This window comes from Pongo abelii, chromosome 5 (assembly GCF_028885655.2).
Source record: "Pongo abelii isolate AG06213 chromosome 5, NHGRI_mPonAbe1-v2.0_pri, whole genome shotgun sequence".
Taxonomy (NCBI): domain Eukaryota; kingdom Metazoa; phylum Chordata; class Mammalia; order Primates; family Hominidae; genus Pongo; species Pongo abelii.
In genome coordinates this window covers 152,930,773-152,956,391 of record NC_071990.2, presented here as the reverse complement: position 1 = coordinate 152,956,391, position 25,619 = coordinate 152,930,773, and the positions used below count along the sequence as shown (strand labels likewise).

At 44.2% G+C, this 25,619-nt stretch overlaps 1 protein-coding gene across 2 annotated transcripts in view; it reads right to left on the bottom strand.

Annotated features, from left to right (window-relative positions):
* Positions 1–25,619, bottom strand: part of AKAP12 (A-kinase anchoring protein 12) — a 114,815-nt gene that overhangs the window by 26,330 nt on the left and 62,866 nt on the right. The window contains exon 2 of one of the 2 annotated variants that reach the window (XM_002817489.6): positions 25,278–25,434. In XM_002817489.6, the coding sequence (XP_002817535.4) occupies positions 25,278–25,434 (157 nt within the window). Of the gene's footprint in view, positions 1–5,145; positions 5,517–25,277; positions 25,435–25,619 lie in introns of those variants that run through there. The other variant, XM_003776944.5, reaches the window with a different exon arrangement.

Below are 25,619 nucleotides of genomic sequence, written 5' to 3'. Positions count from 1 at the left end.
CGTGTATGTGCAAATACACATTTTCCTTTAGAAAATATCCATAATCTCCCGTCCCCAAAGCTGCAAAGGCTCCATGATCCCAAGAAGGGCTAAGCTACAGTGGTCCCTGCTGGCTATGTGTTTCCCACCCGCAAGCTCCATATAATGTAGAGACAGCCCATGTGTTCAAAACCTGGAGCATCATTTTTCTTTTCTCATGTTTCCAAATACTTAGCGATTAAGAGATAAATTATAAATTGTTTTCTTTTACTTTAGAGGCTTAAAAGGAAAAAAAAACTTTAAAGGAATATGTTGATTATATACTACAAAATATTAATGTTTTTAGTTAGCTATCAGGTTTCAGTGACACCAGCACCATCATTTTCTGTTGAGAAAAAGAAGTACGATACTGCAGAAACGACATGTTCATTTTTCAGGCTTAGAATCACCAGTGCTCCCCATCCCCAGGCACATCAGGATGGCTTACAGTGACATCTGGAACTAGTTATCTTTCCCCCAAGATTCGTAGCATTGTCCTGGAATTTTTCCAGGAATTCTCTGCATTCTAAGTCCATCCCTTATAGGCTACACACCCAACCTCCCTTGTTCTAAAGCTCATTAACCAGAAAACCTCCAAGCGGAGATATATGCAAATTCATAAAAGCAAGGATCCCATACTGGAGCATATAGGTGACATCATCATTGGACCTGGTGTTTTTTTTGGGGGGTGGGGTGGGGACAGGGTCTTGCTCTGTTGCTCAGGCTGGAATTCAGTGGTGCAAGTGATTCTCCTACCTCAGCTTCCCAAGTGACTGGGACTACAGGCATGTGCCACCATGCACAGCTAAATCTTTAATTTGTTGTAGAGAGGAGGTCTCCCCTACGTTAACCATGCTGGTCTCAAACTCCTGGACTCAAGCGATCCGCCTGCCTTGGCCTCCCAAAGTGCTGGGATTACAGGCATAAGCCACCATGCCCAGTCCCAATCCGTGGTCTTGATATTGATGTTTCACGATCCCTTAAACATCTGGGCAGGCATGTAAGAATGTGGGTCACTAAACAAGTATTAGCATCTTCACAACGAGAAAGAGGTCTTTTGCAAGGTACCCTACAGTTACGCTCTTTCTAGCTGTGAAACCCTGGGTAATTATCAAATCATGAGAAACTTACTTTTATGATAGAAATGGGGTTACAGAACCACTTTTTGCAGGATTATTGTGAGGAATACATGATAATGTCCACAAAGTGCTGAACAACACCTGCCAGACTAGGCGCTCAGGAAGTGGTAGTTATTAATCCAGCAGTTGTGAAAGTATCAATTTCGTGTCTCCAAAGTCTCTTGACAAGGAATCTGTCTCCATAGCAGATGTGAAACACCCAAGTGCAAGGTTATTTTTTTCTCTTGTAAAAATTATTTGCATCAGAAAATGCATTATAAATAATCTAGAACTAACGTGAACGTTGGAGGATTAATTCTTCCCCCGTTTCTACTTTAAAGAATAATGTCCCTATTTCTCATGATACTTCACAGTTTGCAATGTATCAATATTATCAGTTTCAGTAATGTGGGTGACTTAGAGAAAAGAGAAAACGTACTTGCTTAATTCAAAAAGCATTTTTTTGGCCGGGTGTGGTGGCTCACACCACTTTGGGAGGCTGAGGTGGGTGGATCACCTGAGGTCAGGAGTTCAAGACCAGCCTGGCCAACATGGCGAAACCTTGTCTCTACTAAAAATACAAACATTAGCCAGGCGTGGTGGTGGGTGCCTGTAATCCCAGCTGCTTGGGAGGCTGAGGCAGGGAGAATTGCTTGAACCCGGGGGGTGGAGGTTGCAGTGAGCTGAGATCGCGCCACTGCACTCCAGCCTGGGTGACAGAGTGAGACTTCGTCTCAAAAAAAAAAAAAAAAAAAAAAGGCGTTTTTATGCTGGCACGCCATTTACAGTTGAGTGGGGAAGGGGATGATCATCGTGTCACATCACTTATTTCTTGTTTCAAAGCTAACTTATTGCAAATGAGATGTGAGAGAAAGAGACCCCAAGAATGGCAACAGTATGTAATGTGAATAAGCAATCATTTCATAATTCAATTTCCACTGCATTCATTTTAGTGGTTTGTGTAAACTGGGTTGTGTGTGTGTGTGGGCGGGGGGGGATAATAGTATTAAGTGACAGCTTTTCCTTACTTTCAGAAATGCGAACTTGTTCCTAAGTAGTTCCTACAAAATGCCATCAGTCCTGCTAATGAATTGTAAAATTTAAACACACACCTCCTAAAATAACATAGTACTAAAGAGAACTGCAATAACCTTCTATAGTATTTAAGTGAATAATCCCAAAGATGCAAGAGACCTTTAAGATTTCATGAAACCTTACTGTCAATTTATTTATTTATTTATTTATTTTGAGACGGAGTCTTGCTCTGTCACCCAGGCTGGAGTGCAGTGGCACAATCTCGGCTCACTGCAACCTCTGCCTCCCAGGTTCAAGAGATTCTCCTGCCTCAGCCTCCTGAGTAGCTGGGATCACAGGTGCACACTACCATGCCCGGCTAATTTTTGTGTTTTTAGTAGAGACGGGGTTTCACCATGTTGGTCAGGCTAGTCTTGTACTCCTGACCTCGTGATCCGCCCGCCTCAGCCTCCCAAAGTGCTGGAATCACAGGCGTGAGCCACCGCGCCGGGCCACCTTACTGTCAATTTTTTTTTTTTTTTTTTTTTTTTGAGACGGAGTCTCGCTCTGTCGCCCAGGCTGGAGGGCAGAGGCGTGATCTCGGCTCACTGCAAGCTCTGCCTCCCGAGTTCATACCATTCTCCTGCCTCAGCCTCCCAAGTAGCTGGGACTACAGGCACCCGCCACCACGCCCGGCTAATTTTTTTGTATTTTTAGTAGAGACGGGGTTTCACCGTGTTAGCCAGGATGGTCTCGATCTCCTGACCTCGTGATCTGCCTGCCTCGGCCTCCCAAAGTGCTGGGATTACAGGCGTAAGCCACTGCGCCCTGCCATTACTGTCAATTTTTAAAGCTCTCATGGCTTTTCAAGATTCTGAGCAACTATTTAAAGATGATGATTATGAATCTTCCCCATCAGAATAACTTGCGGAGCAAAAACCAAATGACAGCTGAAACTCCCTTTCATTTTTACTTTTTCCACTACATAAGATTTCTTGCTGGTAAATTTTTGGAGTGAAGTTAAGATTTTCTGTGCACTTTCTTATTACCAGGAAAAAGTGCAAAATTTTGCCATATCCTCCACACCCACATTGTAAGAAAAGTAAATTCAGAAAGCAATAGAGCCAATTACCTGATTTTGCCTTAAAAATTAGTCCTTCCCACTATTTCCATTCATTTATCATTCCATTGGGATTATCTGAGCCAACTATTACAAGCCCCCTCAAGTGCTCCAAGTTTATTAACCTTTAATTACTGCTAAAACTTTAGACCACCTCCTTTTACCATAGGAATCTCAGTATGCGACTAATTGAATAGTGAATATAATAAAAATCATATTGTACCCAAAAAGTACTCAGAAAAAAGTCATGATCTCATAAGCACCACCCCGAGCTGTGACTCCCTACAACACACATTTGCATATTTCATTCACAGAAAAATTAATGATCTGGGGGAAAAAATGGAGATTTTTGTGTTTTAAATTTTTTTTATTTTGTACAGTCTATTTATTAATAGTTTGGAGATATGGCATAAACTTTCAAGCTGAGTAAATGGTAGAAAGGTTAGCCAAGTCAACTTGGGAGTCGAATTTTAAGGAAATCTCAAAGTAAACAAGCTAATCTATAGGAAGTGAGAGATAATTTTAGTATTGCTGAACTTTCACATTCTTTTAAATTCCACAGGAGCGCATGGCTTTGCAGGAGCAGTTGCACTGAGAAAATTTTAAGTCCTAGAAATTCTATAGTTGCTTTAAAAAAAAACAAAAAAAACATGTAGGCCAGGTGCGGTGGCTCACACCTATAATCCCAGCACTTTGGGAGACCAAGGCGGGCAGATCACAAGGTCAAGAGATCGAGACCATCCTGGCCAACTGGGTGAAACCTCGGCTCTACTAAAAATACAAAAATTATCCGGGCGTGGTGGCGCGTGCCTGTAACCCCAGCTACTTGGGAGGCTGAGGCAGGAGAATCGCTTGAACCCGGGAGGTGGAGGCTGCAGTGAGCCAAGATCGCACCATTGCACTCCAGCCTGGTGAAAGAGCAAGACTCCATCTCAAAAAAAAAAAAAAAAAAAACCGAAAAAAATATAGATTTGGCAGCAATGATCTCAACTATTTAAAGAATAAAGAAGTGCTGTTCCTATAAAGTTAAATTCACAAATGGAGTTTAATTTTCTTGATAAGAGGAAGAGAAAATACGCAGGTTAGGCCACAGCACAATGGCATAAGACTAACAAATGTCAAGTTAGAGGAGCTGTAAGAGCATTCTAAAAGTGTGATGCGTGTAAGTTATTTGCTAGAAGTAGGCATTAAATATTATAATTCATACTCACAGCCAGATTCCTAGAAAGTAAGCTAAAGAAACATACTTTTTTCTTTTTTTTTTTTTTTTAACTATTTGTTGCCTAAATAGTGTTGCTTCCTAGCCACCGATTTTATAATAACCATGGCTTTACTAAAACCACCACTTGAAGCAGAGCTTAAATGTTAGTCCCCTAAACCACCAAGTGTACCTTTATTCAAAGTTCCTAGTAAACAAGTCAAAATGCAAACACTTGTAATTTGCCCAGAAGAGGAATGTATTCGGTCTATGACTACGGCAAGAGATTAAGCTTTCACAACTTATTTTCAAATTCACACAGATCTGACATATTTCTATTCAGTCAGCTGCTGCTGTTCCTCTCCACATCCCTCTCTCCCTAAGGGGAAGGGCACAACCCCGAACAAAATATACTAAAAGTCTCCCATAGGCACAGTCAAGAAGATTCCAGCTCAGCCAAAAATGAAACACTGAGGTTGTCTGATTCTTGCTGAGCCCAAGGGAGAATGTTCTTCTGATGAAAAACTCAGCAAAGGGGAGAGAAATAAATGCCAATAACGGTCCAGCCATTGACCTCCCGGGCTCCCCACCAAACGCTCATTCAACGGAAGAAAGCCCTTTTCGTGCCCCGTGCCTGCCGTCCAGAGAGGACAAAAGCGACCTGGCTTGTGCCTTACCTGTGATGGTGATGGTCCCCAGCATATTTTAAGTAGCACTACTGTACAGGAGATCAGCTTAGCGGGTCCCTGCCCTCCCCGGCAGACGCCTCGTCTCTTTCCTGCCAACCCCAAGTGGTTTCGGTGGGATCAGAGCGGACTGAGCGCCCAGACACTCCCAGAGGATCGGGGAGAACCGGAGGTGCCCTCGGAGCTGCCGCAGCGAAAAGCGGAGCGCGGATGCATTTCCCCAGATAATTATAGGCGGACCCCCGCCCACGCCCCCACCCAGCCACCCACACGCGGGCTGGCGCTGGCCCCTCCCTTGCTGCGCTCCAGGACTTTGGGAGCGCACACTTCCCGGCCCGGGCTGCACAAGCAGGGGGTCACGTGCTTCACCTTAAAGCCCTCCCCCGAGCTAGGCTCTGTGAGTGGTCAGCGGGCTCTGCAGAGTCCCGGGAGGGTTTAAAGGGTGCTGGGCATGAGTTCGATGCTGGAGCCGGCGCATTGGATCTAAACGGTTACTTCATTCCTGGCACCGATTTACTAATACTTCTGTATCTCAGCTTTTTAAGCCATTTCAAGGAAATAGCCAACAGACATTAAATTCTCCCTCCATTTTAAAGACTGCATTCTGCATCCTTATGTTTGTTTAAAGGTTGGTGTGGTGCAAAACACCTCCCTTCTTGGCATCTGTAGCATTTGATATTTTCACCATCTGTGTCTTACACATACACACACGTTGCACTGCTCTGAGGATTGGCAACTCTCAGTAGTGCTGTTTCCTAAACTCTTTGGGAAGGGCTCTTAGAAGTGAACTTGTTCCTTCTAACAAGTGCTGTCTTCGACACTTGACCAAGGCAACTTTTCAAAAGCAGACTTGAGCATGAGGTCTTTTTCTAAATGGCAGAAGTTAGCTAACCTTTTAGATCAAACTATGCCATGTTCCAATTTTTAGACACTATAATATCTCTAACATGCAAGCACACAACTCGGAAATCAAAGCCTATGTTTAAAGTTCAGAAGATTTCAGGCAGCCCTAGAATACTTCAATTCTTTCTCATTGAAGCTTCAGGTTTGTTCTTTGTAAAGACACGAGTGACGAATGAGTTGGTGTGGTCTCACAATTTTAATACACTTTTTTTGTACGCCAATTTTTTGTTAGGGTAGGTCCGTCAGGTCCCCTGGGTTTGTTCCCTTCTTTCATCCTTTCCCTATTTATCACTTCATGCCTTGCCTGCCTGACCCATTAACACCAGCTCTTCCCCTACACGAACAAAAAGGAAAGTTTTACTATTGCACTTCTCTTCCGAGAATGAAGTTCTTGTTCATTATTGCTTGGGGCAGGGAGGAGGGACGGGAGCCTCGGCGTGGACCACAGTGGGTACAGCAAAGAGAAGGGTGAGCGAGGAACAGGAGAATCAGGGAAAAATGGAAGTTAAGTCCAGGAGAGCTGGCTGGCATGGCACGTAGTTGCGCTTTTTGGGCACCAGGAGGCGCGATGCACCACACTCGGGCCCAGAGTGAGCAGCGTGAAGGCCGCTTCCTTGCTGGTAACCGGACCTTGTTACAAAAACCAGCTTCAGCCTCTCCAAAAACCTGGCTTCCGTTTTACATCCCGGCAAATACCCGGCCTGGCGGGAATAGGGAATGATGGGCCTTGTCCTGACTCAGTGAGATATTGCCTGGAAGCTGACTCCCAGACCCAGCCACTGAGCTGCTTCCCAACCTTTGATCTTCTCTAGAGAAGTCTCAACTCTAGTTCACAAATTGCTCCAATTTTAATAATGAAGCTGGTGTGTGTGAAATGCTGCTGGTACTGACCATCCCTCTGGAGTCCACAGGGCCAAGGGGGCAGGGCAGCTTGGCCATTCCTTTCCTCCCAATCCCAGCTCCGGAGTGTCCTGGCTGTGCAAATTACGGATAAAGACGACTTGGGATGTTGCATCAGGGCCTACATTAATAAGTCCCTTCCCCAGAGATGTCCCAGGAGCCGTGGGTGATCTGGGATCTGAGGGCTTGGTTCTGCATCATTTCTCAGCACCAGTGGTTGGGGACAACACAAGGCTATCATCTGGTGCCACTTCTGAAATTGAGTCTGCCCTTGCAGAGCAGAATGAATCTCCAGCTCCTCTCCTTTCTATCAGCGCAAATTCTAACATTAGGACAGGCAACAGCTATTCCACTGAGCTGGATAGGAAGAAAAAGAAAAACACACAAAATGTCACTAGTTACACATTTAATACCCTAAACAACATTTTCAAAGGTCATTGTACTGCTGTTCAGTTTCGGCACTGAAACATTTCTTTTTATGACATTCATGAAGATGCTAACACATCGGATTTGATTTTTTTTTTTTTTTTTTGAGATGGAGTCTCGCTCTTGTCGCCCAGGCTGGGGTGCAATGACGCAATCTCGGCTCATTGCAACCTCTGACCCCCCGGGTTCAAGTGATTCTCCTGCCTCAGCCTCCCAAGTAGCTGGGATTACAGGCGCAATGCCACCACACCAGTCTAATTTTTGTATTTTTAGTAGAGACGGGGTTTCACTGTGTTGGCCAGGCTGGTCTCGAACTCCTGACCTCAGGTGATCCACCCGCCTCGGCCTCCCAAAGCGCTGGGACTACAGGCATGAGCCACTGCGTCCGGCCTGATTTGATATTCTTAAAGAGGCAATTAAAATCACAAGGCAGAGCAATAGATCATGTGGCAAGTTGTAGACTCTCTCAGCCAATGAGTCTCCTTTGATCTCTACCTCTAAGAATGATCAAGGACAGGGTGCATGGCCCAGCTGCCCAGCAAGCCTCTGTGTGTCTGCATTTACAAAGAAAAGTCATCAATTAGGATAAAAGCAGGAGTAAAGATGAGACCTAAGGTCACTGTCCAATGCAGGAGACTTTCTTTTATCATTTCCATTCTCTGTTTTTGTTAAATCAGGATTTTTAGAGGAAGACATCACCACCCAAAGCAAGAATTATAGGAAACGATTTGCTGTATAATACATAGGTGAATGATAGAAAACATGTTTTCCCAAATCTGAATGGTTCACTCAACAAATATTTACCAAGTTGTTGCTCCGTATTTATTATGCGAAACACCCAGGGATCTAATTAGATGCTGTCCCTGGCCTCGGGGAGCTCAGTTGTGGGTGGTAGACACACCCAGTGGCGGGAGTGGGTGGTGGACACGCCCAGTGGCGGGAGTGGGTGGTGGACACGCCCAGTGGCGGGAGTGGGCAGCTCCAGTTTGGCTCACCTCTGAGGTAGCCTTGGAGCTGGTCTCTGAAGGGATGAGGGGACACTCCCTACTTGGGGCACAAAAGAAGGCGGTCCATAGGGAGAGACGAGCATGGGCAGAGATGCCAAGAGCAGAACATTTGGGCAATCATGAGTGGGTTCCTCATAGCTATGAGGTTCGGAGTTTACTTAGGGAGGTCTGGGAGTTGGGGGCTTGGGGGGAAGACAATACTGGAGATGAAACTAAAAATATTTATAAAGGGTTTTGAATGACATATTAAAGACTTTGCAACAAATTATCCATTAAAAGTGAGCAAAGAATCTGAGTAGCCATTTCTCTAAACAAAATACACAAATGACCAATGAGCACATGAAAATATGTCCAACGTTATTAGCCCTTAGAAAAATGCAAATCAAAACCACCTCACACCCACTAGGATGACTATAATAAAAAAGAAAAAAGACAACAGGTTGTGCGTAGTGGCTCACATCTGTAATCCCAGCACGTTGGGAGGCTGAGGCGGGCGGATCACGAGGTCAGGAGTTCGAGACCAGCCTGGCCAACATGATGAAACCCTGTCTCTACTAAAAATACAAAAATTAGCCAGGCATGGTGGCGGGCACCTGTAATCCCAGCTACTCAGGAGGCTGAGGCATAAGAATTGCTTGAACCCAGAGGGGTGGAGGTTGCAATAAGATGATATCGCACCACTGCACACCAGCCTGGGCGACAAAGTGAGACTCTGTCTCAAAAAAAAAAAAAAAAAAAAAAAAAAGACAACAACATAAAGCTGATGTGCCTGGTTTAAAAAACAGGGGCAGGTGGCGGGGGCAAGGAAGACCACAATAACAAAGAACGGAGAAACTGGAACCCTCATATATTGCTATTGGGAAGGTAAAATGGTACAGCTGCTTTGGAAAATAGGCTGGTAGTTCCACAAAATGTTAAACATAAATTTATTATATGACCCAGCAATTCTCCTAGACATATAACCAAGAGCAATGAAAATACACACCCACACAAAAACTTGTCCATCAATGTTCATTACAGCATAATATTCCTAGTAGCCAAAAGTGGAAGCAACCTAAATATCTATCAGCTCATGCAGAGATAAATAAAATTGAGCTTATCTAATGGAAATGGGTTGGTAATAAAAAGTAATAAGAAATAAAGTACTGAAACATGCTATAACATAGATGAATATTGAAAAAACTTTAAGTGAAAGAAGCTAGTCACCAAAGAGCATACATTGTTTAATTCCATTTATTTGAAATGTCTACAAGAGGCAAATCTATGGACATAAAGTAGTTAGTGGTTACCTAGGACTGGGGGTTTTGGCAGGAGAGGGAGTGACAGCTAACCAGGATGGAGTTTCTTTATGAGGTAATGAAAATGTCCCGGCCGGACATGGTGGCTCACACCTATAATCCCAACACTTTGGGAGGCCAAGGCGGGCAGATCACTTGAGGTCGGGAGTTCGAGACCAGCCTGGCCAACATGGTGAACTCCTATCTCTATTAAAAATACAAAATTTAGCCAGACATTGTGGCGCACGCCTGTAATCTCAGCTACTCGGGAGGCTGAGGCATGAGAATCACTTGAACCTAGGAGGTGGAGGTTGCAGTGAGCTGAGATAGCGCCATTGCACTCCAGCCTGGGCAACGGAGCAAGACTCCCTCTCAAAAAAAAAAAAAAAAAAGAAAGAAAAGAAAATGCCCCACAGTTGATTGTGGGGGTGGTTATACAACTCTGTGAATATAGCAAAAACCCCTGAACTGTGTACTTCAAATGGGTCAACTGCATAGTATGTGAGTTATAGCTCATAAAAGCTGGTTTGTTTCTTTAAAAAAGAACTTTGTGCTGCTGGTTCTGAAGACTATAGGGAGCCATTGGAGGCTTGAGGCAGGGGATGGTGGCACCGAATTTGACTGTGATTTAGAAAAGGCAACCAGGCTGTGATGACGGGAGGAAGAGACTGAAGCAACAAAACAGATGGACGCGGTAGTGACGAAGGTGAGGGAGGAGTCCAAAGTTACGGTGCCCACAAGATGAAAGATGCAGTGTGAATCTGTGGGATCACCCGAAAGGAATGAGGTCCATGAAATAAGAATGGCCTGGAACCCTGAGGAAGAGGAATCTGAAAAAGGACCCTGGGAATGGACAGGGATTAGGGGCAATGAGGGAGAAAGTGGCAGCAAAGCCCCATGTGGAGAGGATTAAAACATGGAAACAGTGGTCCACAGTGTGGCAGCACAAAGTAGTGACACAGGCCGGGCGAGGTGGCTCACGCCTGTAATCCCAGCACTTCGGGAGGCCGAGATGGGAGGATTGCTTGAGGCCAGGAGTTCGAGATCAGCCTGGGCAACACAGCAAGATCCCATCTCTATAAAAAACACAAACAAAAAACAAAGCAGTGACACAGGAAGAGAACATGAGGGGCCTCAGAGTGGGCAGTGTGGAGGCGGGACCAGCGGACAGATGGCTGCAATAAAGCAGGCTACTTTCCTCTGTTTTTCCTGAAAGGGAGGGGACAGGGACCACTACACTCAGAATGAAAACCAACATTAGGCTCTCCAACTTCCTCCAAGGATGCTTAGGTATTTAACCCAAATATGAGTGTCACGGCATGGAAGAATGGACTTGCACACCAAATTCAACCCTCCCTGGCCTCTTCTCCTCTCATTTTCTCTTTAACCTGGCATCACCCTTGGAGGAAAAAAAGCCAAAAACCACTAGGGTCTCTTTTCTTCTTGCTGGAAAAGGACAGATGAAATAGAAGGGAGAATCGATGTCATTGTTATTCCTTTAAATGGACCTTGAGCGCGTGTTTGGAGGTTCTAGCAGGGGAGCGCAGCTACTTGTACACCCTTGACCGAAGACCAGTCCTCCTCTATCAGGGATGGTCGTCCTCTTCGACCAAGTGTGCAGCTTCGGGAGGGACGCACCTGGAGTGGTGAGGGAGGAAGGGGACACCCGCCTAGCCAGCCAGATCAGCCAAGTCAACCCTGGCAATCAGTGGGGCGACCTCACCTCCTGTTATTCCTTTGAAATGCTCCAAGATAATTTAAAGTTGAGTAAAATACAGCTCCAAATTGGATAACTGTAAAAGAGGACACCTATCTGTCTATCTAGATATCTATCCATATCTATCTAGATATCTATCTATATCTATCTAGATATCTATCTATATCTATCTATATCTAGATATCTATCCATATCTATCTAGATATCTATCTATATCTAGATAGGTATAGACAGTAGATAGATAGATAGATAGATAGATGGATAGATAGATAGATAGATAGATGGATAGATAGATATCTGTCTGTATCTATCTATCTATACACACCCTGAATCTAAATGACACTGTCAGGTTATCTACAGGATGGGCAGGCTCTCTGCTGCATGCTATGCACATAGATAAATATCAACTAATTGAGTTTTATGGTCCAGTTGAACTGGACATGTTTGTATAGACATGGTTATTGCTATTCAAAATCCAAGATAAATACTCTGAAGAACAGTTCCTCAAAGGAATTGTTATGATACAACAGAAACACTAAAGGAGAATTTTAAAATCACTTTAAAAAGCAAGGGGAAAATAAACATTAAACACTCAAATAATAAAAGTGATGTAGAATAAATATTATTTCTCTCCTTGAGTCCACATATATTTATTTCTTTACCTATGCAATTCTATGAAATAGACCAAATGAAAAGGCATAGATATATGTAAAAAAATTTCCCAGAAATGAGGTACATGAATTTTTCTTTTCTTTTCTTAGAGACAGGGTCTCACTCTGTCACCCAGGCTAGAGCATAAATGGTGAGTGAGATTCATTGCAACCTCAACCTCCTGGGCTCAAGCGATTCTCCTGCCTGAGCCTCTGGAGTAGCTGGAACTACAGGCATGCAACACCACACCTAGATACTTTTTTTATTTTTATTTTTTTGTAGAGATGGGGTCTTGCTGTGTTGCCCAGGCTAGTCTCAAACTCCTGGGCTCAAGTGATCCTCCCACCTCGGCCTCCCAGAGCACTGGAATTACAGGCATGAGCCACTGCGTCCAGCCAAGTGCATCAGTTTCTAGACTGAAAGAGCTCAAAGAACCCAGCACATTGAATGGAAACGGATTCACGTGGAGAGTCCTCATTACAAGATATTCAGAAGACTGAAGACCAAAAGGAGTCCATGAGCTCCACAAGGGATGAAGACTCGAAACAGCATCAGATTCCAATGGCCAGATATCTATCAAGGTGACACTGACACACAATCCAAAGGTATCTGAACACACTCAACAGAAACGGACTTGATTAGGGGAATACTTAGGACCAAGATTTTGACAAGCATGAGGAAGACATCACACTTCTTGTTCATTGTCCTAGTCCATTTGGGCTGCTATAAAAGCACCATATAAACCAGGTGGCTTATAAACAATGGACACTTTCATTTTCCACAATCCTGCAGGCTGAAAGTCAGAGATCAGGAGGCCAGTGTGGTTGGGATCTGGTAATCCCGGATTCTTCTGGACTGCAGACTGCTCCCTGTAACCTCACATGGTGAAAGGGAAGTGGCCCCTTTTATAAGGACACCAATCCCATTCATGAGGGCTCCACCCTCATGACCTAAGTACCTTGCAAAGGCTTTCCCTCCAAATACCACAACACCTTAGATTTCGACATGTACATTTAGGGGGACACAAACCTTCAGTCCATAATGCTAAGCTTACACAGTGAGGTCACAGGGCTTGCGGCTCAGAGCTCGGCAGGAGGCTGCTTGGGAGCAGACCCTGGCTGTGCTCCCTGACTATTTGGTTGGACACTATCAATCTGCCACTTTATTTACAGCTAACAGTTATCTGGAAAGCAGGAATTCTCTTGCTCTAATCTCTAGCTACTGCATTGTGTAAGGCTGTATGCTAATCACCTTGTTGAGTGAAGTACCAGAAGGGTGACTGATCATTCCAGGGTTAGGAATCCATATCAACATATATTGATGTTTTCTTCACTTTATTTGACTTAAGCTCATTTTGCAACATCCTTGAGGTAAGGGACTCCCTTATATCAGCAGTCACATACTTCAGTATCAATGACTCATGTCCTCCAGTCAATTCTTTCAGTATATAATATTTGGCTTAAAGCAAACTAAGTTGTTCTCGTGTTTTAAAGAGACTGAGAAAGAAATTGTTCTTAAAACTGGGGATACTGAAATTGAAACCCAGTGATGTTTGGCAAGCTTCCATCAAGCACATTCCTATCTGAAACATATATAAGCCCTGGAGTTTTTCTTTTAATGTGAGACAGGTTATTTTCTCGGGAGATGTTTTGCCTAGAGAAGAAAAGATTAAAGGAAAGACATGATAAATGTTTTCAAATACTTAGAGGGCTGCCATGTGGAAAAAGGAGGTGAGTTTATTCTCTGTAGTTCCACAAGGCAGCCCTGGGAACAGAGAAGAGCAGTTGGAGGGAGGCATATTCTAGCTCCAGGGGAATAAATGGCTTCCTTTTATGGAGAAAACTCCGCAAAACTTCAAGTGGTTAAGCAGAAGAGCCTCCTGCACAGGGGTAGGCTCCTGGTTCAGAGAGCCTCAAAGCTCCCTTCTACTAACATTTCTCTGGTCCCAAATCTGACTTTCCAGTGAATCGTTCATGGAGGTGGTGTTATAAGCTGAACTGTGTCCCCCCCCAAAATTCACATTTGAAGTCCTAACTCCCAGTACTTCAGAAAGTTACTGCATTTGGAGACAGGGCCTTTAACGAAGTGACTAAGTTAAAATGAGGCCATTAGCCTGGGCCCTAATAAGAACAGGAGTCCTGGCTGGGTGTGGTGGCTCACGCCCATAATCCCAGCACTTTGAGAGGCCAAGGCAGGCTGAACACTTGAGGTCAGGAGTTCGAGACCATCCTGGTCAAAATGGTGAAGAGTAGAATCCCTTCTCTACTAAAAATACAAAGATTAGCCAGGTGTGGTGGTGCAAGCCTATAATCCCAGCTACTCGGAAGGCTGAGGCAGGAGAATCGCTTGAAACCAGGAGGTGGAGGTTGCAGTGAGCTGAGATTGCACCACTGCACTCCAGCCTGGGTGACAGAGTGAGACTGTGTCTCAAAAAAAAGGAATAGACGTCCTTATAAGAAGAGGAAATTTGGACACACCAAGAGACCAGGAATGTGCACGTGCACAGAGGAAAGACCATGTGACGATACAGTGAGAAGGTGGCCGTCTGCGAGCAAAAGAGAGAGGCCTCAGGAGGAACCAAAACTGCAACAGCAAGATATCGGACCTCCAGCCTCCAGAACTGTAAGAAAATAAATTTCTGTTGTTTGAACCACCAGTCGAGTATTTTGTCATGACAACCTTAGCAAATTAATACAGGGGGATAATGACCTTGTGGTTGGTCTAAATATTGCATGTCCATGTTAAGACACATGAAAGCAACCAGTTCATTCAATTAATTAAATCTAGCACATAGCACTTTTCACCTGAATGACTAATGCATGCACTGGTTAACACTAGAGGTCGGAAGAAAACTACCTGATAGCAGGCTGTACTGATACTTGAACTAAAGAGCAATTTGAAAACAATTCAAAGCATGATATGCAGGAATAAATCTTGATTAACAGGCTAAACAGTTGTTGAATTTTAAGCCCAGAGAATATATCTTCAGACATTATCAAAGCATCCTTTTCTATATGATATGGTTTCTCTGTGTCCCCACCCAAATCTCATCTTGACTTGTAGTTCCCATAATCCCCATGTTTAATGGGAAGAACTCAGTGGGAGGAAATTTAATCATGGGGGCAGTTACCCTCATGGTGTTCTCATGATAGTGAGTGAGTTCTCATGAGATCTGATGGTTTTATAAGGGGTTCTTCCCCCTTTTACTCGCCACTTCTCCTTCCTGCTGCCATGTGAAGAGGGATGTGTTTGCTTCTCCTTCTGCCATTATTGTTAAGTTTCCTGAGGCCTCCCACCCCTGCAGACCTGTGAGTCAATTAAACCTCTTTCCTTTATAAACTACCCAGTCTTGGGCAGTTCTTTATAACAGTGTGAGAATGGACCAATACACTATAATATAGGCACATTGTGCTCTAGACTATATCATTGCCTTAAGCATGTAAAAGTTACTGTAAATTAGGTGACACTGAAACTGGTTTACACTCAAGGTGAGTCAGTCCTTGAGAAAATGCCTAAAAGATTTTCATTCCATAAACAAAACAGCCACTACAGTCTGAATGTTTGTGTCCCTCCCCACAAAAAATTTCATATGTTGAAACCTAATCACCAAGGTGATGGTATTAGAGGGTGGGGCCTTTGGGAGGTGATCGGCCTTGGGGTGGAGCACTCATGAATGGGATTAGTGCCCTCATATAAGAGGCTTAAGGGAGTTTGTTTGTCCCCTCTGCCCTTCTGCCACATGAGGACACATAGGTGGCACCATCCAGAGAAAGTAGGACCTCACAAGACTCTGATTCTGCTGGTGCCTTGATCTGGGACTTCCCAGCCTCCAGAACTGTAAGAAATAAATTTCTGTTGCTTATAAATTACCTGGTCTAAGGTATTTTGTTACAGCAGCCTGAATGGACTAAGATAACAGCTAAAAGAATTGCAGGTCTCCATTAGTGGCTTAGTTACAATCAGAGAGCCACTCCTTGTGGACCACATCAGTCCCTTCAAGGAAAAGGGCCTAAATCTTTTTTTTTTTTTTTTGAGACGGAGTCTCGCTCTGTTGCCCAGGGTGGGGTGCAATGGTGTGATCTCGGCTCACTGCAACCCTCGCCTACCGGGTTCAAACGATTCTCCTGCCTCGGCCTCCCGAATAGCTGGGACTACAGCTGTGTGCCACCATGCTGGGCTAATTTTTGTATTTTTAGCAGACACAGGGTTTCACTATGTTGCCCAGGCTGGTCTCGAACTCCTGACCTTGTGATCCACCCGCCTCAGCCTCCCAAAGTGCTGGGATTACAGGCATGAGCCACTGTGCCTGCCAGAAAAGGGCCTAATTCTTAGACTGTTACTTGGGCAAGCCTATAGGCTGACTTGCCTGGCTCCTTCTCAAATGGGCCAGAACATGAACCCAATTTGAAAATGGACTTGAATGGCCTCTGAGCTAGAGATTTATAGGTAACATCTCCAAGGCTGACTGAAAATCTTTAGGGCAAGCAGCTATGACATTTACCAACTTCTTTCCCCCATCCCTGGTCTTACACATCCCTATGTAAGACCAATCCCTCTTACATAGTCCTGACCACCAGTCATTCAGCAGAACACATAACGGGAGGATGACAGGATGACGTCTGATGGCCACATGTGTGAAGGGATTTATCTTATTCTTTGACACCAAGAGGATTATGTTTCAAGATATTCTTGAATAAAATTCCCCCCTTGAACTTTTTGTTTAATTAAATTAAAACTTCACATCTAGAAAAATGGCTTTCAAAATCAGATTAGAGGCCGGGCGCAGTGGCTCATGCCTGTAATCCCAGCACTTGGGAGGCTGAAGTGGGTGGATGACTTGAGGTTAGGAGTTTGAGACCAGCCACGGTCAACATGGCAAAACCCCATCTCTACTAAAATACAAAAATTAGCCGGGCGTGGTGATGCACGCCTGTAATTCCAGCTACTCAGGAGCCTGAGGCATGAGAATTGCTTGAACCCAGGAGGCAGAGGTTGCAGTGAACTGAGACTGCACCACTGTACTTCAGCCTGGGTGACAGAGAGAGAATCTGTCTCCAAAAAAAAAAAAAAAAAAAAAAAAAAAAAAAAAATTAGAAAGGCCATAAAAGTATTTTTATAAAAAGGCATAATGGAATTACCAAGTGGATTGCTGCCTGCCTCAGGTCGCTTGGGTGTCTTCATTAGCTAATCCACTATTTTATTTTTAGTACCCATATAACTAGTCATATTGTATTAGCCACAGAATTTCAGAGATGGGTGGGGATGCTCATTTCATAGACGAAAACTGACTTGCAATGAGATAAAGAAATGTATTCAAATCAAGATCACGCAAAAAGTAGTAATTAAAGCAGTCTTAGCCGTGTCTAGCCCCCTAGAATTAGTTGATTTACGAAGGGGAGAAAGGGTGAACAGAAGTCTTGCTGTCCTTCTTCCTCGCTCCTTTTGTTAAGTCAGAAGGAAAAAGAAAACTTCACTGCACTGTCAGACTTGAATATAGTTCAGAGAAAAACATCTTGACTGCTGATTACGGAAAAATAAATCTGTGTTTCTTTAAGGATGAAGGCAGTGAAATATTTGGACCAGAAATTTGTCAATGACATAAGTAATTTCAGTGCAGCCACACTAAAAACAATTGCTGCAGAGCAGGAGAATGAATTAAAACCAGTTCCCAGAAATCGCACAGCATAGTACTTTTACCTAAGTTCAAGGCCTATTTTGTGTGTGTTCCCTCCAGTCTTCAAAACATTACAAAACAGGATACAGCTTGAGAAAATGTCATGCAATAATATTGTATTTGAAATACCAAAGTGTGTGCAAGGGGACCCCTCTCTTTATCTATTGGGCACTTGTGTTTGATAGCGTTACTAGGAATCCACATTTAATCACGTGCAGGTCAGGGTCCGATTTCATGTTTCCAGGCAACACCTGGCTAACCAACAGCAAGCACCTGTGAGAACCCAGCATGGTGCGGTCCTGGAAAGGGTCTGGCTTTGTCAGTGCTGATGCAACAAAGGAAAGAGAGCCTTGGATAAAACGTACAAAGCCGCAGTCTTTAAGCAGGAAATGAATTGATACAGAGTTAAAGCCAACACATCCTCCTCACCTAGATGATTATAAATGTAATACTGTGAACTCCAGCTGAAAACTGTGTCTTCATTTATTCAAATATTTGCTGAGCACTACCTCTGTTCCAGCTACTGGTCCAGGCTCAGAGGATTCGGCACTGAACTAAACAGCCCCGCTCACCCCATCTCCTGCCATGGACCACCCTCCGAATCCCCATCCCAAGAAATCTCTGCCCTCATGATTCTTTTTTTTTTTTTTTTTTTTTTTTTGAGACAGAGTCTCCCTCTTGTAGCCTAGGCTGGAGTGCAGTGGCACGATCTTGGCTTACTGCAACCTCCACCTCCCAGGTTCAAGTGATTCTCCTGCTTCAGCCTCCCAAGTAGCTGGGACTACAGGCGCCCGCCACCATGCCCGGCTAATTTTTTTGTATTTTTAGTAGAGATGGAGTTTCACCGTGTTAGCCAGGATGGTCTGGATCTCCTGACCTCGTGATCCGCCCACCTCGGCCTCCCAAAGTGCAGGGATTACAGGCGTGAGCCACCACGCCCGGCCGTCCTCATGATTCTTTTATTTTATTTTATTTTTTGAGACAGGGTCTCAATCTGTTGCCCAGGCTGGTACAGTGGTGCAATCATGGCTCACTACAGCCTCAAACTCCTGGGCTCAAGTTGAGTGATCCTCCCACCTTAGCCTCCCAAGCAACTGGGAATACAGGCATGCACCACCACGTCCAGCTAATTTTTTTAAACGTTTGTAGAGACAAAGGTCTCACTATGCTTCCCAGGCTGGTCTCGAACTCCTGGGCTCAAGTGATCCGCCCTCCTCAGCCTCCCAAAGTGCTGGGATTACGGTTGTAAGTCACCACACCTGGGCTTGATTCTTATATTTTAGCCAAAGTGAGGGTGAGAGACAGATGTCAAATGCCAGATGTTAACAACTGGTGTAGAGAAAAGGAAAGGAGGAGTGGAGGGCTGTAATGTGGGTGACAGGCACTTCTAACAAGATACCAATGATGTCACAATTTGAAAACTGAAATAGAAAAGGAATCAAATCATAAAAATATTCCTTCTGGGCAGAGAAAGCAGCCTCTTGCAGAGAAACAGGTATGGGGTGGGGGAGTTATCTTTGAAGAGGTTCAGAGCAGGTCTTAGGGTGCCTACTATACAGATAAAGTTATTAAATGTTCAAAGCAAAGAAGAACGACTTTTAACTCAGAATGGATTTTCTGTAAGGTAACAAGATCTGTAGGGAGGGCTGGGATTATCTGGCGGTAACCTTTCGGCCTTTCTGTTTCCCAGAGGAACTGTACACCAGGAGCTGGTGGGTTCAAATTGCAAATTTAATAAAAGCAGAGGATGACATTAAGCGCCATTAGAAAAATGAAATTCTCTATAGTGTTGTATTTGTTACTATATCTGGGGGAAAATACTCAGTTGTAGAAAAGTGGAATCCTGTAAAACGTTAAGAAATACATCCTCTCAAACACTTCTGCTTTAAGCGACAGCATTTTGAGGGTTTTTGTTTTTCATTTTTCCCCGGGGGTGGGGGGTGTGATCACAGCTGGTGTCACAGCGGTGGTCCACATGCACACACCAGGAGCCGCCTCTATACCATTATCTGATTAGCGTAACAAGGCCAGATGAACAAGGTTCATCTGGTCACTGGCTGACAGTTTTAAAGCAGCTGGCCCCAGAGTGGCAAATGTCAGAGCACCCAGCTGCTTCCTGCTCCGTTGCTGATGGTGTAAATATTCTCAACTCTGGGTACACAAAGGGTGTGAAGCCTCTGTGAGCAAAAATTATTTAAGGCCGGCTGTGGTGGCTCACTTCTGTAGTCCCAAGACTTTGGGAGGCTGACGTGGAAGGAAGCTTGAAGCCAAGAATTTGAGACCAGCCTGGGCAACATGGCAAGAACCTGTTTCTACAAAAGCATTTTAAAGAACTATCTGGCGTAGTGGCACATGCCTGTAGTCTTAACTACTGGGAAGGCTGAGCTAGGAGGATCACATGTGCCCAGAAGTTTGAGGCTGCATCAAACCATGATTGCAATACTGCACTCTGACCTGGGCGACAGAGCAAGGCCCTCTTTTAAAAAAAACTTTCTAAAGCTAAGGAAAGGACTGCCATTGTTTGTTTGCTCACAGAAACAAACGTGACCTGTGAAGGTTGGAGAAAACATGGTTTTCACATGCTTTAAAATGTTTGCTGTACGTACTCTGCAGAGACGCAAATCTCAAAAAGAAAACAAATAACTGCATTGTAAGTGATTAATTCAAATGTATGAAGACCTGAGATAATCACTGGATTACTTGCATACGGCAATGAGATTTGCAGACACTTTATTTCAAAATCAAATATGCTATTATCAAAATGAATAAGGTGTTGCTTTTTGAGTAACTGATTTTCCTCAACTGTTCGGGGAAAAAAAATCATCTGCCTAACAGATACTGAGATTGAATTTCACGTTTAAATTTCAAAGTTGTTCTAATTACCAAAAGTTAAAAAAAAAAAAAAAATTGAGACAGGGTTTCACCACGTTGGCTGATCTCAAAATCCTGGACCCAAGCCTTGGCCTCCCAAAGTGCTTGGATTACAGGCGTGAGCCACCACACCCAGCCTGCAAAAGTTTTAAATCTAAAATTGGTCTCAGCCCAAGATACAATGTTTTAAAAATCATTCTTGCTTGGGTTTTTGTTTTGTTTTTGTTTTTGTTTTGAGATGGAGTTTCACTCTTGTTGCCCAGGCTGGAGTGCAGTGGCGTGATCTCAGCTCATTGCACCCTCCGCCTCCTGGGTTCAAGCGATTCTCCTGCCTCAGCCTCCTGAGTAGCTGGGATATCAGGCATCTGCCACAAAGCCCAGCTAATTTTTTGTATTTTTAGTAGAGACGGGGTTTCACCATGTTGGCCAGGCTGGTCTCGACCTCCTGACCTGAGGTGATCCACCCGCCTCGGCCCCCCAAAGTGCTGGGATTACAGGTGTGAGCCACCGCACCCAGCCTCTTGTTTGGGTTTTTAACAAAGAGAAGACCATACAAGCCATAGACTATAAAACGATCGATAATTTGAGTTGCGGAAAAGGAGCTTTTCTTTTTCTTTTTTTTTTCATCTTTTCAGTAGAAGCAGATTTGCCCAAAACTAATGGCACTTGTGCAGTCTCTGTGAATGCTGGGAATAGCACAGCATGACAGCACTTTTTAGTTAGGGAGAGGAAGCCCAGTTGCATTTCTATATAAGCTGTTTGTATAAACTAAAAATCTCAAAGCTCAGAAGAAAGGGACTGCTCGCCAAGGCTAAGGTAATTAGTTGTGTTTATTTTCATTATAAATAAATGTTTGTGTCCATGCCTCATTGTGTATGCTCTTATAGAAGGCCACCAAATGACATAATCAAGCCCCCTCCCCAAATCTACATATATCAGACTCTGCTGTAGAGTTTAGACAATATTTAGTACGCGGTTCCTTCTTTCTAACATTTAAGAAAGTTTACAAAGAAGCAGAATTCTGTTTTCATTACAGGAGGAGGGTTGGTTCTGACCTACCAGTATTTCCAGTTTTAGAAAGAGCAAGTGAGTCAAAACGGGAAAAATAATTTCACCACTGGCTTTGTCTGCCACTGTAAAGTAAAAACCCTCCAGCAGGAATGGCCCTTGTTCATTATTTTCTCCCATCAGTTGATCTTGCTATTTTATCTACAGCAGGACCAAATTCCACTGTGGGCCAGTCCTCCCAGGGACCAAAATGGGTCAGTTCTCTTCTTATTTAAGTGGACAGTGGTAGAAACAAAGGTGTCCCAAATCCTACAGGTCAGTGTCACATGCCAAATTATGCCTTTGCCTATCCTACAGCAAACTGTTGTTGTATAGAATTCTGATTTCTGGAAGCAACCATAAAACCTAATCATGAGCGAGCCAGTCACGGTGGCTCAAGCCTGTAATCCCAGCACTTTGGGAGGCCGAGGCAGGCGGATCACCTTAGGTCAGGAGTTCGAGACCAGCCTGGCCAGCATGGTGAAACCCCATGTCTACTAAAAATACAAAAATTAGTCAGGCGTGGTGGTGCATGCCTGTAATCCCAGCTACTTGGGAGGCTAAGGCAGGAGAATTGCTTGAACCCAGGAGGCGGAAACTGCAGTGAGCCAAGATCACGCCACTGCACTCCAGCTTGGGTGACAGAGCGAGACTCCGTCTCAAAACAAAACTAAACAAAAACCTAATCATGAGCTGTCACTGATGTCAAAAGCATGGAAAAATGCTGTTTAATAAGTTAACACGAAGATTCTGTCTGTATTTACATTGTCAGGCTATTAATTATCATCTGCCAGGCAGAAAAAATAGAGAAAGAAAAAAACAAAATGAGTATGCCAAGTCGCCACAGAGAACCTAATAAACCAAGAGAATAGCAGTTGGACCTGAAACAGCAAAAGCTCACCCCAAAAGTAAGGCCTCCAGAAACACCTCTAGTGGGTAGCCTCTGTAGCCCTGGGCTATGGTATGGAGGCACATCTAGCTCTTTTTTCTTTTTGACCTAGAGGTCAAGGCCTTTTCAAGATCTTGGGAAGGACAAGGTATATAATTGGCTGGTCACGGTGGCTCACGTCTGTAATCCCAGCACTCTGGGAGGCTGAGGCGGGCGGACCACTTGAGGTCAGGAGTTCAAGCCCATACTGGCCAACATGGTGAAACCTTGTCTCTACTAAAAATACAAAAGTTAGCCGGGCATGATGGCAGGCATCTGTAATCCCAGCTACTCAGGAGTCTGAGGCAGGAGAATCGCTTGAACCTGGAAGGCAGAGGTTGCAGTGAGCTGAAATCATGCCACTGCACTCTAGCCTGGGTGATAGAGCAAGACCCTGTTTCAAAATAAACAAACAACAACAACAACAAAAAATGTATATTAATTACCACTCTTCCACAGCTGGGCGTGGTGGCTCACGCCTGTAATCCCACCACTTTGGGGGACTGAGGCAGGCGTATCACTTGAGGTCAGAAGTTCAAAACCAGCCTGGCCAACATGGTGAAACCCCATTTCTACTAAAAACACAAAAATTAGCCAGGTGTGGTGGCACGTCCCAGCTACTTAGGAGGCTGAGGCAGGAGAATCACTGGAGCCAGGGATGGGGGGTGTGCGGGGGGAGGCAGACGTTGCAGTAAGCCGAGCTCAAGCCACTGCACTCCAGCCTGGGCGACAGAGTGAGACGCCATCTCAAAAAATAAAAAATAAAAATCACCACCCTTCCTGCATGGTGGATTTGATATTTGCTCAGACCTCCGCGGCCATGGTCAGAAGCCTGGGTCACCTCAGGGAGACAATGGAATAGTCACAAGGGAGGGACTGAATCACTCACTGTGAAAATCAGTGTTTACCCACGTGGCTGCAATGTAAAAGAAATCACATCTGGACTAAGTGAAGATAACCTTAAGACCTCCAGTAAACATGCCACAGATTAAAAAAGAATTTCCAGGCTATTTGGGATTCTATGAAAAAAAGTGTGTCCCTGCCCCATCCCTCCCTCCTCTTATCCATCCTACAGATCACCTAAGTCAGACAAGAAGCCTCCGGCACCCCTTTGGTGGCATAGTTCAGTGATCACACGTTGTCCACTAAATACTTTCTAAACTCCACTCTGCTTTCAGGGCCCTGTTATCTGGCCCCTTTTGCCTTCTGGGCTTTCATTCTACACCCTTCAATAAAAACTCTTTGCTGGGGCTAGGCTGTTCCAACACACCAGCCTCCGAACCTGCCCGGCACAATGAGAGCACAGTGGTTAAGTGGTTTTGGAATCTGCTGATCTGGATTTGCATCTTGGGAACAATATCACCTACTTCATAGGGTTGCTGTAACTATTAAAGGTGATAACGCACAAAAGGCACCTCTCTGGGCCCTATAATAAAAGCACATTAAGTGTTGGCTGTTATTATTCTCCTCACTTTTGCTGGCATTCCTTGTTTAGACACATCTAAATCCAGCCTCCCCCTAATCTCCCCTCTCACCTCAAGTGACTGCTCCACCTGAACCCTACAGCTCTCATCCCTTGCACAATTCATTTGATAGTCACCAAGTTGCCTTGTCTTAACCTTACAGACTTGGCCATAGTAAGCTCACATGTTGCTGGTGCTTGACTTGATTCAAAAGTTAACATGGGAAAGACAAAGCTTTGGATTTGGGAATTTGAGTTGGGTCCATTCCAATCATTTGGGTGAAAATTATTTGAAACTCTCACACTAGGTCATGCAAATACTCCGCCTGTGAGACTGTGTGTATTTCTAACTTTATATCGTGCCTGTGGTGCTATATACAGATAAGTATTCCCACCAACTTCAAAAGCAGCTCCCTGCTTGAAGCAGCTCTGTGGGGGCATCAAACAAGAAGAAAAACAGGTTCCACATGTTTGAAGAATCTCATCTAAGTGAGGCGATGTTGAATCTCCTGTGAAAGGACTTTTCCCTTCATTTGCCTCTCTTATTCATATTACATGAATCAATTTACTGTATGCCGAATCTTCATTTTACATATCTTTGATAGCGGTTATTGGTTATCCCTTTATTTATGATGAAATGGAACAATGAACTCAAGGTCCTTCTTCAGCATGCAGCCTTTCGCTTTTCACAAGAGACTTACTGGTCCACATGCTCTCAATTCTGACCTCAAGGTATGGTTCCCCACCCCCTATATGGGTAAAAATCAAATCCCAATACTGTGTCCAAACGGTCACTCTTCAATAACCATTCCTCGAAGATCTCTAGGCTCAAGAGCTATAAAACACGTAGCACATCATAGTTTAAGCAAAGAGGGGTACGTGCCTTGCAATGCACCTCTCAGAAAAAGTTGTACAAGTATAGCAGGCTCCTCTCTAGAGGGAGAGATAATGACTCTTCCAAAGCAACCATAACTTCTGTTTCCAACAAGAATTCACATTCAACTCCAGACAAGTAGTTGGGACAAAGCAACAATAATTTAAACAGCATCAAGTTCCAGATAAGAAAAAGGAAACACAACTTCAAGGTCTAAGTATAGGGGGTATCCAAATGGTCAGATAAATACTTCCTTTTGTAACCAATTGATTGTTTTTGCTATTAACATCAATCCACCACCAGGCAGTATGACAGAGTATTTTCTGCTGAGTCCAAAGTTTGTTGCAAGTGCTGTGTGCCTTCCAGTTCCTGGAGGGGCGGCTTACCCTCTGTGACAATGACTTCTTCTTCCTCCTGGCTGTTTAGGGCTCCTTGACCATTCAGGGCTCCTTTCTGGCCATTCAGGTCACCCTCCTGGAGGCTGAGCTCATCTTGCTCAGCTACACCATTGATGGTGGACAGCTGACCATTCTTCTGTAGGAGCTATGGGAAAGACAAAGCCATAGAAACTTAATTTCGGTCCTCATGACCAAGTCAGAAACAAGGCATTAACTTCCAGAATATAAACCAGTGAAAGAAGAAATACAGAAAAAAGGAAGTTCAAAAATAATGAAGAGTTAAGTCGTACATTTGTCTGAAAGATCCAGCTACCTTACAAGCAGATTGGG